At 42.0% G+C, this 13,145-nt stretch overlaps 1 protein-coding gene across 6 annotated transcripts in view; it reads right to left on the bottom strand.

Annotated features, from left to right (window-relative positions):
- The window catches only part of BRD9 (bromodomain containing 9), a 148,619-nt gene that overhangs the window by 68,094 nt on the left and 67,380 nt on the right, over positions 1-13,145 (bottom strand). For all 6 annotated transcript variants that reach the window (XM_075826875.1, XM_075826874.1, XM_075826878.1 and 3 more), the window contains exon 10: positions 6,935-7,007. In XM_075826875.1, coding sequence (XP_075682990.1) covers positions 6,935-7,007 — 73 coding nt within the window. The remainder of the gene's footprint in view (positions 1-6,934; positions 7,008-13,145) is intronic.

Raw genomic sequence — 13,145 nt, 5'->3', positions numbered from 1 at the left:
TTGGTCACCACCCCTCCCAAAATATAGGATAAAAAGTGATCAAAAAGTCACATGTACCCCAAAATACCAATAAAAACTACAACCCGTCCTACAAAAAAACAAGCCCTTACACAGCTTTTTTGACTGAAAAATAAAAAAGTTATGGCTCTCAGAATATGGGTGCCAAAAAATTAATAATTTTATTTAAAAAAAAAAGATTTTATTGCGCAAACGCTGCAAAACGAAGAAAAAAACCCAACTATAAACATATGGTATCTCCGTAATCGTATCGACCCGCAGAATAAAGTAAAATTGTAATTTACATTAGTATTGCAGAGTATTGTACCAGCGATCTAATGATCGCTGGTTCAAGTCCCCTGGGGGGACTAATAAAATGTGTAAAAAAAACAAAAAGTAAATAAAGTTATTAGTGGAAAAAAAAGTAAATAAATATTTAAAGTCCAAAAAACAACCCTTTCCCCATTTTTTCTCTAAAGTAATGTAAAAAATACACAAAATTGGTATTGCTGCGTCCGTAAAAGTCTGATCTATTACAATATACCATTATTTAACTCACACTATGAATGCTGTAAAAAATAAAGAATTTAAAAACTCCAAAATCGGTTGGTCACCTTAGCGCTAAAACTAAATTTTATAGAACGTGCTCAAAAAAAGTTGTATGTACCAAAAAACGGTACCAATAAAAACTACAGCTTGTCCCGCAAAAAATAAGCCCTCACACAAAAAAAAAAAAGAAATTTGCAAATTTCACCTCTACTTTGCTTTAATTCCTGAGAAACACCTAAAGGCTGGATTCACACGAGCACATTACGTCCGTAAAGGACGGAACGTATTTCGGCCGCAAGTCCCGACCCGAACACACTGCAGGGAGCCGGGCTCCTAGCATCATAGTTCTGTACGACACTAGGAGTCCCTGCCTCGCTGCGGGACAATTGTCCCGTACTGTAATCATGTTTTCTTTATCTTTCAATATAGTCCGCTTGCGGAATGTCTAAAATACGCAATAAAGAAACATTGGATTATTATTGAGGTTGATCAGGATCTGAAGAACAAAGCTTTACAACCGCCAATCGTTACATTCAGACGGGTCTTGCCTGGAAGAAGCAGGTTGCGAAACACGTGTTGGGGATCAGGGTCCTCCTCTTTTGGTCTGTATACTGTCTTCCTTTTTGTGCCTGTTTAGTCTAATTGTTTTCCCTAACTCGACACTTGTTAATATGGGGATGCTGCGTTTATTGTTCAGGCACTGGCACTTTGCTGTATTTACCTATGCATTTCTTTCTATAGGAGGTTTTTAGTATTTACGTGTGGGGATCCTTGCATCATGGGTTTGTATCATTTTATATTTTGTTTTTTATTTTGTATCTAATAAAGCGGTTGTATTTTGAATTTTCTTGAATAGGCAAAAAGATCATGCAACTTTTAAACTTTTCCGTGAACATATGTATTTACATACAAGGAAAGGAGCTCCGTGATTTATTGCACATGTTCAGAATATTCACAATAGTGATGTATCCACATTAAAGTCTTCAGGAATATAATGAGTATCTACCCCGTCTAATGGTGGGATCGACAAACTTAGTGGCGCAGGCAGGGGGATTTCTAGTTGCCCAAAAATTCCCTGGTGACCAGTGCCAAATTATCATTGTACTTTAGGTCCTGCTATCCCCTAGTGATACCCGCTGACTCGGGAGACTTCATATACAATTTACTGCATTGGCTCCCTTCCCCGCCATTCGTGCTATTCCTGTGATGTAGGCAGCATGATGACATCATCGCGCTACCTGTTCCATTCCGCTGGAGCAAGCATGGTCAGAAAAGATCAGGCCGAAGTCACTGAAGGACGGCATGGGAATGGGGACAGGTTAGTTGCCTGATATGGGCACTGACACTATATCTGAGGCACTATCTACAGGGGGCACTGTCTACAGGGGACAATATGAGTGTGGTTTTTACACTAGAAGTAGTGAGTAGTGGTCAAGCATATGCACATTTACATATATATATATATATATATATACACATACACACACACCTAGCCCTTTATATAAAAACTAGTAATATAAAAGGCTAGGATGGTGGATAGGCGCAGACCAATACTTGTAGCGTTTAAACCACAGGGTCCTTCTACCTGCATGGCGAATATAACTTGGTTTAAAAAGTATTCATTCGGAAACCCCCCTTTAAAAATCCTGTGTTGGCCCCTGATACTAAGTTGTTGCAATGTGAAGCTAAATCCGAATTTCGTAGGACCCTTAGGTCTCAATCATAGCAATGATTTATCTTCATTCCTATAGATATTGATGTTTTTTAAAAAAATATGTATTATGTAAAATGTATTTATTTAGTAAAATGTTGAATTTTTCGATACATTGGGGCAGATTTACTATTCAAAAAGCACCAGAATTCTGGCTCATATAAACGATTTTAGACACTTTTTTTTTTTATGTTTGACAAGGCAATTGTGGCTTAGCAAGGAAGGGCATGGTCTAACAAAAGTGGTGTGGCTTAGAATGCGAAACCATGCGCTAAAAATACAGCATATAGTTACATAGTTCGTACGGTGGAAAAAAGACATGTCCATCAAGTTCAACCAATGGATGGGAAAAGTGAAGTAAAAAACTTCTACACATAAGAGCAGACTCTCCATAGATTCACAGTTCTCACAGTAAGGGTATGTGCACACACACTAATTACGTCCGTAATTGACGTACGTATTTCGGCCGCAAGTACCGGACCGAACACAGTGCAGGGAGCCGGGCTCCTAGCATCATAGTTATGTACGATGCTAGGAGTCCCTGCCTCTCAGTGGAACTACTGTCCCGTACTGAAAACATGATTACAGTATGAGACAGTTGTCCGGCAGCGAGGCAGGGACTCCTAGCATCGTACATAAGTATGATGCTAGGAGCCCGGCTCCCTGCACTGTGTTCGGTCCGGTACTTGCGGCCGAAATACGTCCGTCAATTACGGACGTAATTAGTGTGTGTGCACATACCCTAAAGAAGGCTTGTCGCCTCCGCAGGTTGAGCCTTTTTTTCTCCAGACGGAGGGAGTGCCCCCTCGTTCTTTGAGGGGGTTTTACATGGAAAAGGATTTCACCATATTTTTTGTATGTGCCATTAATATATTTGTATAAGTTAATCATGTCCCCCTTTAGTCGTCTTTTTTCAATAACGTTCCTAATAACTTAGATTCTCCATGCCCCTTATTAGCTTCGTTGCTCTTCTTTGTATTTTTTCTAACTCCAGGGCATCCTTTCTATGAACTGGAGCCCAGAACTGAACTGCATATTCTAGATGATGCCTCACTAATGCTTTGTAAAGTGCTAGTATTATATCCCTGTCCCGCTAGTCCATGCCTCTTTTAATACACGACAAGATCTTGCTGGCCCTTGAAGCAGCTGATTGACATTGCATGCTGTTATTTAGTTTATGATTTACAAGTACACTCAGATCCTTCTCAACAAGTGACTCCCACAGTGTAGCTCCCCCTAGGACATATGATGCATGCAGGTTGTTCGTACCCATGTGCATAACTTTACATTTATTTATATTAAATTTCATTTGCCAAGTGGACGCCCAAACACTGTGTTTAAATCTGCTTGCAATTTACGAACATCTTCCATAGACTGAACAATACTACATAGCTTGGTGTCATCTGCAAAAATAGAAATAGTGCTATTAATCCCATCCACTATATCATTAATAAATAAGTTGAAAAATAGTGGTCCCAGCACTGAACCCTGGGGTACACCACTTATAACCGGGGACCATTCAGAGTAGGAATCATTTACCACAAGTATCTGGATACGGTCCTTGAGACAATTCTCAATCCAATTACAAACTATACAGTCTAAACCTTTAGTCCTTAATTTACACATTAGATGTCTATGAGGGACAGTGTCACATGCCTTTGCAAAGTCCAAAAACAACTATATCCACAGCGGCCCCTCTGTCTAGGCTTCTGCTCACCTCTTCATAAAAACAAATCAGGTTGGTTTGACAGCTTCTGTCCGTAGTAAAACCGTGCTGGCTGTCACTTATAATACTATTTTTTGTCACATAATCCTGTATATAGTCCCTCAATAGCCCCTCAAACATTTTCCCCACAATGAATGTTAAGCTTACTGGTCTATAATTACCCAGGGAAGACCTAGAGCCCTTTTTGAAAATAGGCACCACATTTGCCCTGCGCCAGTCCCTTGGCACTATACGAGTCACTAGAGAATCTCTGAATATTATGAAGAGGGGGACAGAAATAACTGAACTAAGCTCTTTAAGAACTCTAGGGTGTAACATATAGCATTTTTTTTTTTTTAAACAAAAAATTGGCATACACTAAGACAACTAATAGGTGGTATAAGGAAGAAAACAGTGTCTAGCTAGAGTCGCTAAAAACGTATTATACAGCATGCTCCACTTTGATAAACTTGGCACATTTTCCGACTGCCTTGCCTATGTTTACATGGTCTAAAACTTACAGTATTCGTAAATCTGCCCCACTGTATTCACATGGTAGCACTATCTCCAGCAGCCCATTGGAAAGTGAGTGCTGGCTGAGAATGCGCAGTCCCACTACATTCACATTAGAAACTCTGGGACCCCCATTCTCGGGATCGGCGGGGGTCCTACCAATGGGACGCCCACCGATCCAGAGAACAGGTCTCCCAGAGTGTCTTGGAGTGGGACTGCACATTCTCAGCCAGCACTCACTTTCCAATGGGCTGCAGAAAATCACGCTATCCACAGGATAGGTCCCCACACCGATCAGTTGTCCCGGATGCCTCTGGGCACCGGATGTTATGCAGTGGCTGGTGTCTGAAGCAGATTGTTCTGTACACAGTATATCGGCTGTGTTGCAGTACTGCCACTCTTCTCCAATTCAAGTGAATAGGAGCAGAGCTGCAGTACTGCAGCATTGTCGCTATACGGTGACCGGAGCTATCTGCTTCCGGCATGGACATCTCGTGCCCGAATTCTGCCAGAACAGCTGATCGGTGCGGGGCCTTGGTATCGGACCTCCACGATCAATATACTGCTGACCTATCCTGTGGATAAGTCATTATTATGAAAAACCGCTCAGTGCCCGGACAACCCCTTTAATAACAAAGAAAAAAATAATACAACATTTTTTTTTCACCATAAAAATAGCATTTGTTGAAATAAGAGGGTTAAATATAAAAAGAAACTACATAAACTTGGTATCCTCGTAATGATCCTCAGAACCAAACATATTTAAATCTGCACAGTAAACATTTTTTTGCTCTGCTCCCAAAATAAACTTTTAAAAGTTAATTAGGATGTACATCCGAAAATGCTGCTATTAAATATTATAACTCATCCTGCAAAAAACAAGCCCTCCTATGCGTACATAAATCTAGGCTAAACAAAAAGACCTGTCACCGCTCCTCATTTCTGCTTCAGGAAATACATGCAATTTCCATAAAATAAAGATTCTGTAAAATATTTTCTTAGAATTGTGTTGTTCCTCGGTTATTCCTTCTATAAATTTACAACTGGGTGTTAAAAGTTGAGGGGTATTTTCCAACGCAGACTGACATTGCCCAATCATTGCTCAGTCTCAGACTGCAGGCACATGCCGCTTTGATAAGAGTTAGGGCGGGTTCACACATGGCGGAATTGCACTTAAATTCCGCTGCGGACACTCCGCAGCGTTAATCCGCAGCGGAGCCGTTTCTACATTGACTTTCACTTTAATTTAGCAGTGTTCGTTTACACGATGCGTACAATTCCGCTGCGGAGCATAGGCTGCGGAGCGGAATTTGGTGTCCGCAGCATGCTCTGTCTGTTGCGGAGCAGTGGCGGACTCATGGCGGAATTTCTCCATTGACTTCAATGGAGATTCAAAGTTCCGCAATGAAGTCCGCAGCTGTCATGCACATGTCATGTGTGCTGCGGATGCGTCTTGCTTTTTTTACTTGACATTTCTTCATTCTGGCTGGACCTATGTATTTCTAGGTCTACAGCCAGACTGAGGAAGTCAATGGGGCTCCCGTAATGACGGGAGCGTTGCTAGGAGACGTCAGTAAATAGTCACTGTCCAGGGTGCTGAAAGAGTTAAGCGATCGGCAGTAACTGTTTCTGCACCCGGGACAGTGACTACCGATCTCAATATACATGTATCTGTAAAAAAACATATAAGTTCATACTTACCGAGAACTCCCTGTTTCTGTCTCCAGTCCGGCCTCCCAGGATGACGTTTCAGTGTAAGTGACGGCTGCAGCCAATCACAGGCCAAGCACAGGCTGCAGCGGTCACATGGACTGGCGCGTCATCCAGGGAGGTCGGGCTGGATGCCGAAGGAGGGACGCGTCATAAAGACAACGGGCGGTAAGTATGAATTTCTTTTACTTTCACTAGGGAAAGTGCTGTCCCTTCTCTCTATCCTGCACTGATAGGGAGAAGGGAAGCACTTTTCCCGCAGTCCGCAGCAGCTAGTCCGCATCAATTTTCTGCACATTTTGTGCAGATCCGCAGCCGTAATCCGCAACCCGGATTAGGTGCGGCATTGATGCGGACAGTTGCGGAGGAATTCCGCCATGTGTGGTCATGCCCTAATGGTACCACTCAGTTCTTAGTTTCTTCATAAATTTTCAGGAGGAAAAATAGAGGAACAGCACAACACAGATTTTTAAGAAGAGATGCTTAAAGAATTGTGATTTTATGGGGAATACAAGTATTCACTGAAACAGGGTCAATAATGCCGGACAGTAGGTGAATGGAGATTTGAATGGTTTCTTATACAGTGCCGTTAGCAACATTGTGGAAACACACAAATGCCTAAAGAAACAACATGAAATTAAATCTCTGTTGCTGGCTACATGAACCAAGTAAAAAAAAATAATAAAAAAATAAAAGGAAGAAGGACAGAGACTTGTGACTTTTACCTTATACAGTACGACTGTACTTACCCTCTACATCTGGGTCAGAGTTTACTACAGTGTAAAACAAACTGCCATCCACATTCTTTTTTAGGTAACCAATCTGAAAACAAAAAATTGTAACATGGTAATAAAATAGGACATTCATTTCCCCTACAAGAGACAATTAGGAATTCAGTTCACATGTAAATTAACCCCTTAACGACATCTACCATATATATGGTATCTACTTCAGTGTAACGAGTGGGAAACAGAAATAACGGCACCTAAGTGGTTGGAAACAGGTGTGCGCCCCCCCACGATGTAATCACGGGGTGCCAATGGTTGGCATGGCAGGCTGCTGATGGCCCCCAGGTCTGCCAGCCTTGTACTCCTATGAGGAGACTGTCAGTATAACACTATACTGCAATACATTAGTATTGCAGTATATCATGCAAGCGATCCAACAATTGCTGGTTCAAGTCTCCTAGGGGGTCTAGTATAAAAAAAAAGTTAAATACAGTCAAATTGTTTCATATATATTAAAAAAATAAAAAGTAAAAAAAAAATGAAATAAAACAAATAACTTGTATCGCCGCATCTGTAAAAGTATGAACGATTACAATATATCATTATTTAACATGCACGGTGAACGCCGTAGAAAAATAATATTTAAATGCAAGAAATCCCTGTTTTTTGGTCACTTCATCTCCCACAAATAATTAAATAAAAAGTGATCAGGGGGCGTGGCTTGACACAATTGGTGAGAGCTCTGCACCATTGAGCCTAATCTAGTGCCATCCACCCTCTTCCAGCACGAATACCTGGACATAGTGCTATTCCTGCTGCCCTCCGCTACATCTGGCACAATTTGGCCCCACTCCCGGACGTTTTGGCTATGCTTTAAGATTGCGTGTCTACTATTAGGCCTGAAGCTGCGGCCTAGATTTCCGACGGATGTGGGACTGCTTATTTAATACAAAAATGGCTTTTTGAAATCATGGCCGCCATCTTGGATTTGGCTCCAGCGGGTCTATACCACACTGCCTGACGACGGCCATCTTGACGCTCAGGAACACACTCTGAAGTACTACTGGGTTGAGTGCAATATCCCGTGTTCAACTAAACTGTTGTCACAAGGCCACACAGACCTAATAGCCCTGAACTATACAGTATCCCACTAAGGCTTCCCTTAATACCAGACTGTCCAGTTGCTGGGTGACTGGACAGACACTGATCCCTTATAGCCTCTACGCCAACGTGTGTGGTGTTTTGGGGGCTCATATCCACCCATAGCTCACACCTGAAACAACCAGCCTGTTGGACCCCATTGCTTTATTCTCCGATACGCCCAGTGGCTCTGTCTGCACATTTACCGCCTGTATTACTAACCGGACTGTTACTCTGTTGCCAAGATACCACGACAACCCTGTTTGTGGGTCACATGCAAACACTCAGTGCACCAATTTTCTCTAACAAACACCCAAAATCTACGAATGGCCCCCTTGGGTCCCCAAATTGTCTCTACTCTTTTGTAATGTAACACCTTGACACTCCTAGGGTGCCCAACCCACCTTGAGAATCCTACTTCATATCAGTGTTCCATACGCTCTCATTTACAGCCATGGCGCCCCCAATATCAAACTAAATCGGCTGGCAAGCTGGACTATTTCCATAGAGCAGACTCCTTGACATCTACATCTACTACTGTGCAGCCTATTGATCCGTCTCCAGTGAATTAAAATCAGCCTACCTCTGCCCGTCTGACTAACCCAGACACATTGAAAGTTCTGGCGGCCATACATACGTGCCAGTCCAACCTAACCACACGCATCGAGGAGATGAAAGTGGCTATTTCCCTCTTACGTCAAGATGCGCAACATACTAGGGAAAGAGTGACAGAGGTTGAAAACAGAGTCAGTACGCTGGTGGACCAAGCCCCTCTATTCAGTAGACGTCTTGGAGACATTGAACAGGGCCTCACTAGACTACATCAGCATCTAGACAATCAGAAAAACAGACTGAAGTGCTGTAACCTTCGATTTATCTGCTTGCCAGAGGTTACGGAAGGTTCCTCCCCCGAGTCTTTCCTGGAACGTTTGCGCATTACCGCCTTTGGCAGAGAGAAATTCTCAGTTATGTTAGTGGTGGAAAGGGCCCACCGTATCCTGTCCAAACCCTCGCCTCCTGGGGCTCCACCGTGCACGTTTATCGTCAAACTCCTTAACTTCTGGGACAGGGACACCATCCTCAAACTCACCAGAGAAGAAGGATCAATTCCATATACCTACACGCAAATTTCAGTTTCCCCGACTTCTCCATTGAAGTCAAGAAGAAGAGCTCTCTATTCTTTACTGCCAAAAAGAAGCTCAAGGAACGTGATCTCAATTACGCTATGGATGTACCCTGCACAGCTAAAAGTTCTGGCGGCTGGCCGATCACATTTCTTCACTACACCTCAGGAGGTCCTCGACTGGTTGGAGACTCGCTCTCGTGGTCAAGCTGATTCTCCTCGACATCCGGATATTTAATTGCTGACACATGTGGCTGTATATCTCTACTAACCCGCAGTTTTAAGTTTACGGTCAACTTCTAGTTTCTGTAATTCTGTGTTGGAACTGCAGTATACTTGTTCATTGCATGGACAACTTTATTTATCCATTCAGTATCTTTTTTTTTTTTTTTTTTTTACTGGGGGGTAAGCACCCTTGCATCCCCATTTCAAAATGCATAACTTCTGCATATAGTTTGTACTGCTGTTACAACTAATTTTTGGTCAACGGGATCCAAAACTTCATGCATGTTAGTAGGGTGTGGGGGGGGGTAAATGTTCTTTTCTCATGTTATACATGTTTGTTTACACAATACATAACATGCTTCTTTTTCTCTTTAGCCCACGGTTACATTGTTCCTTATGTACTGGTCAATCATAGACGCTAGGATCTGGACTTGCTCTTTTATCCTTTACTATTCCTACTGACCTAATCTCTTTAACGTGAAATGTGAGAGGTCTTCATGATCGAATCAAGAGAGCCCTTGTATTTAGTTATTTGCAAAAGCATGACTGACATAATATGCCTTCAGGAGACCCACATATCAGTTAAGCTTCAACTTCTAAATAGGCCGTAGATTGAGTGGTCATACCATTCCACAGTCACTAATTTGGCCAGGGGTGTAACACTATTCAGACTAAAGAAAAATAAATGGTTATTAAACCATACCGAATAGAAATCCCAAAATATGCAGTAAATATATTGCACGGTGCCGTTTCAGAAGAATAAAGTATACAAAGAAAAATGTTTCCAGAAACAAGTCAGGCACTCTTGGGATAATAAACATAAAAATATTTTATTAAGTTCTAAGTAAATTTTAGAATATAAATTTATAGAAAAAGAAGCTTGGATAGAATTACTTTTTCCAAACAAAATATACACAAATTATTTCCAAAATCTCCTGGCCAGGATACAGACACATACAGATTTATAACACCACTTCCGTTTAGCATTTCCCCCTTCCTATAGAGTAAGTAACATATGTAATTTCACAGGACTTATTCATTGTATATCTCAACCGCTGGTCTCTGTTCACACTTGCGGTTCTCAATCAGAAGTTGGCACGAACATTTCATGAAACATGATGATAATCCAAAAATATAGGCTAAAATAAATACAAGCACATACATATTTATGACACCACTTCCGTTTGCATGTCCTCCTTCATGCAAGAATAGTTGCATTCATAATTTCGCAAAAACGTATTTTATGTCAAAACCGCTGGTCTCAGTTCACACTGTGCAGGAGATTCTGGAGTCCACAGCTTCCATTCAGACGTCTAAATCACCTGGTAGTGACGGCTTGCACATTTTTTAGCTGCCCGTTTACCAGTTGGCTTTGGTCTCTAGAGAACTTCCCCGTTCGATGAGGGAGGCCACAATTTTTGTACTGCCTAAACCGGGTAAAAATCCACTTTACTGTGATTCCTACCGCCCCATTTCCCACCTCCAGATTGACATAAAAATGTTGGCAATACTCTTGGCTAGCCGACTGAGTACGGTTATACTGTATTTGATACCCCCAGACCAGACGGGCTATATGCCTGACAAAGCTACTGCCATTAAAGAGGCTCTGTCACCAGATTTTGCAACCCCTATCTGCTATTGCAGCAGATAGGCGCTGCAATGTAGATTACAGTAACGTTTTTATTTTTAAAAAACGAGCATTTTTGGCCAAGTTATGACCATTTTCGTATTTATGCAAATGAGGCTTGCAAAAGTACAACTGGGCGTGTTGAAAAGTAAAAGTACAACTGGGCGTGTATTATGTGCGTACGTCGGGGTGTGTTTACTACTTTTACTAGCTGGGCGTTGTGTATAGAAGTGTCATCCACTTCTCTTCACAACGCCCAGCTTCTGGCAGTGCAGATCTGTGACGTCACTCACAGGTCCTGCATCGTGTCGGCACCAGAGGCTACAGATGATTCTGCAGCAGCATCGGCGTTTGCAGGTAAGTCGATGTAGCTACTTACCTGCAAATGCTGATGCTGCTGCAGAATCAACTGTAGCCTCTGGTGCCGACACGATGCAGGACCTGTGAGTGACGTCACAGATCTGCACTGCCAGAAGCTGGGCGTTCTGAAGAGAAGTGGATGATACTTCTCATCAGAGCGCCCAGCTAGTAAAAGTAGTAAACACGCCCCGATGTACGCACATAATACACGCCCAGTTGTACTTTTACTTTTCAACACGCCCAGTTGTACTTTTGCAAACCTCATTTGCATAAATACGAAAATGGTCATAACTTGGCCAAAAATGCTCGTTTTTTAAAAATAAAAACGTTACTGTAATCTACATTGCAGCGCCTATCTGCTGCAATAGCAGATAGGGGTTGCAAAATCTGGTGACAGAGCCTCTTTAAGCCCTTCCCAACATCCGCCGTATATATACAGCGCACGCCGGGTGGGGGAATATGAACCGGGCTGATGGGATGAGCCTGCTCAATAGAGCGAGTGTGTCGGCTGTGTGTTACAGCCGACACTTCCGGGTAACGAGTGGGATCCTGTTCGAGCGCGATCCTGCTTGTTTAACCCTTTAAATGCTGTAGTCAATAGCGATCGCGGCATTTGAATGACTAAAAACAGGGGGGCAACCCCCTGTAACGTACCAACGGTCCCCGCGTGGCACGGGGGGTGCCGTTGGTTGGCATGACAGCCTGGGGGCCTGATGAAGTCCCCCAGATCAGTCATCTTTGTCAGAATCACGATATACTGCAATACATTAGTATTGCAGCATATCGTGCAAGCGATCTAACGATCGCTGGTTTAAGTCCCCTAGGGGGACAAGTAAAAAAAGAGTAAAATAAAGTTTTTTTCATAAATAAATAATAAAAAAAAAAAAATTCAAAAAGTTCAAAAAACCCTTTTTCCATTTTGGCTCAAGCACAATGTAAAAAAATAAAAAGCCAACATAACTGGTATCGACGCGTCCGCAAAAGTCTGAATTATAACAATATATCATTATTTAGTCCGCACGGTGAACGTCGTAAAAAACAAAAATATTAAAAAACATCAGCATTGCTGTTTTTTGGTCCCTTCATCTCCCACAAAAAATTAAATAAAAAGTAATCAAAAAAGTCTCACGTACCCCAAAATGGTACCAATATAAACTATAGCTCTCCCCGCAAAAATATTAGCGCTCATACCGCTAAAATCGACGGAGAAATAAAAAAAAAAAAAGTTACAGCTCTCAGAATATGGCGGCAATTTATTTTTAACCATCAGTTTTTCCCTTGTAAAAGTAGTAAAACAAAGAAAACTATATAAATTTGGTATCACTGTAATCGTATTGACCCGCAGAATAAAGTTAACATGCCGTTTTTACTGCATGGTGAACGCAGTAAAAGCAAAACCACACAAGAGATTGAGGAATCGCTGTTTTTTCCTATTCCACCACACATTTTTTTTTTCTGGTTTCCCACTACATTATATGGTACAAAAAATGGTGCTGTGAAGGAAGATCTGCAACTTGTCCCGCAAAAGACAAGCCCTCATATGGCAATATTGATGGAAACATTTTTTAAAAAAAGTTATGGCTTTTGGAACGTGGGGAGGAAAAAACAAAAGTGAAAATCCGAAAAATGGCTGCGGAGGGAAGGGGTTAATCTTCGCAGACGGTTCACAAATTTGCAGCCCACTCATGAGGATGTTGGCGCTCAAGGTTTGACTCCAAAGAATGGGATTTTCTTTTTTTGACCCTTGTGGCAGTAAA

This window comes from Rhinoderma darwinii, chromosome 5 (genome assembly GCF_050947455.1).
Source record: "Rhinoderma darwinii isolate aRhiDar2 chromosome 5, aRhiDar2.hap1, whole genome shotgun sequence".
NCBI classification, from domain to species: Eukaryota; Metazoa; Chordata; class Amphibia; order Anura; family Rhinodermatidae; genus Rhinoderma; species Rhinoderma darwinii.
This window is presented reverse-complemented; position numbering and strand designations above follow the sequence as displayed.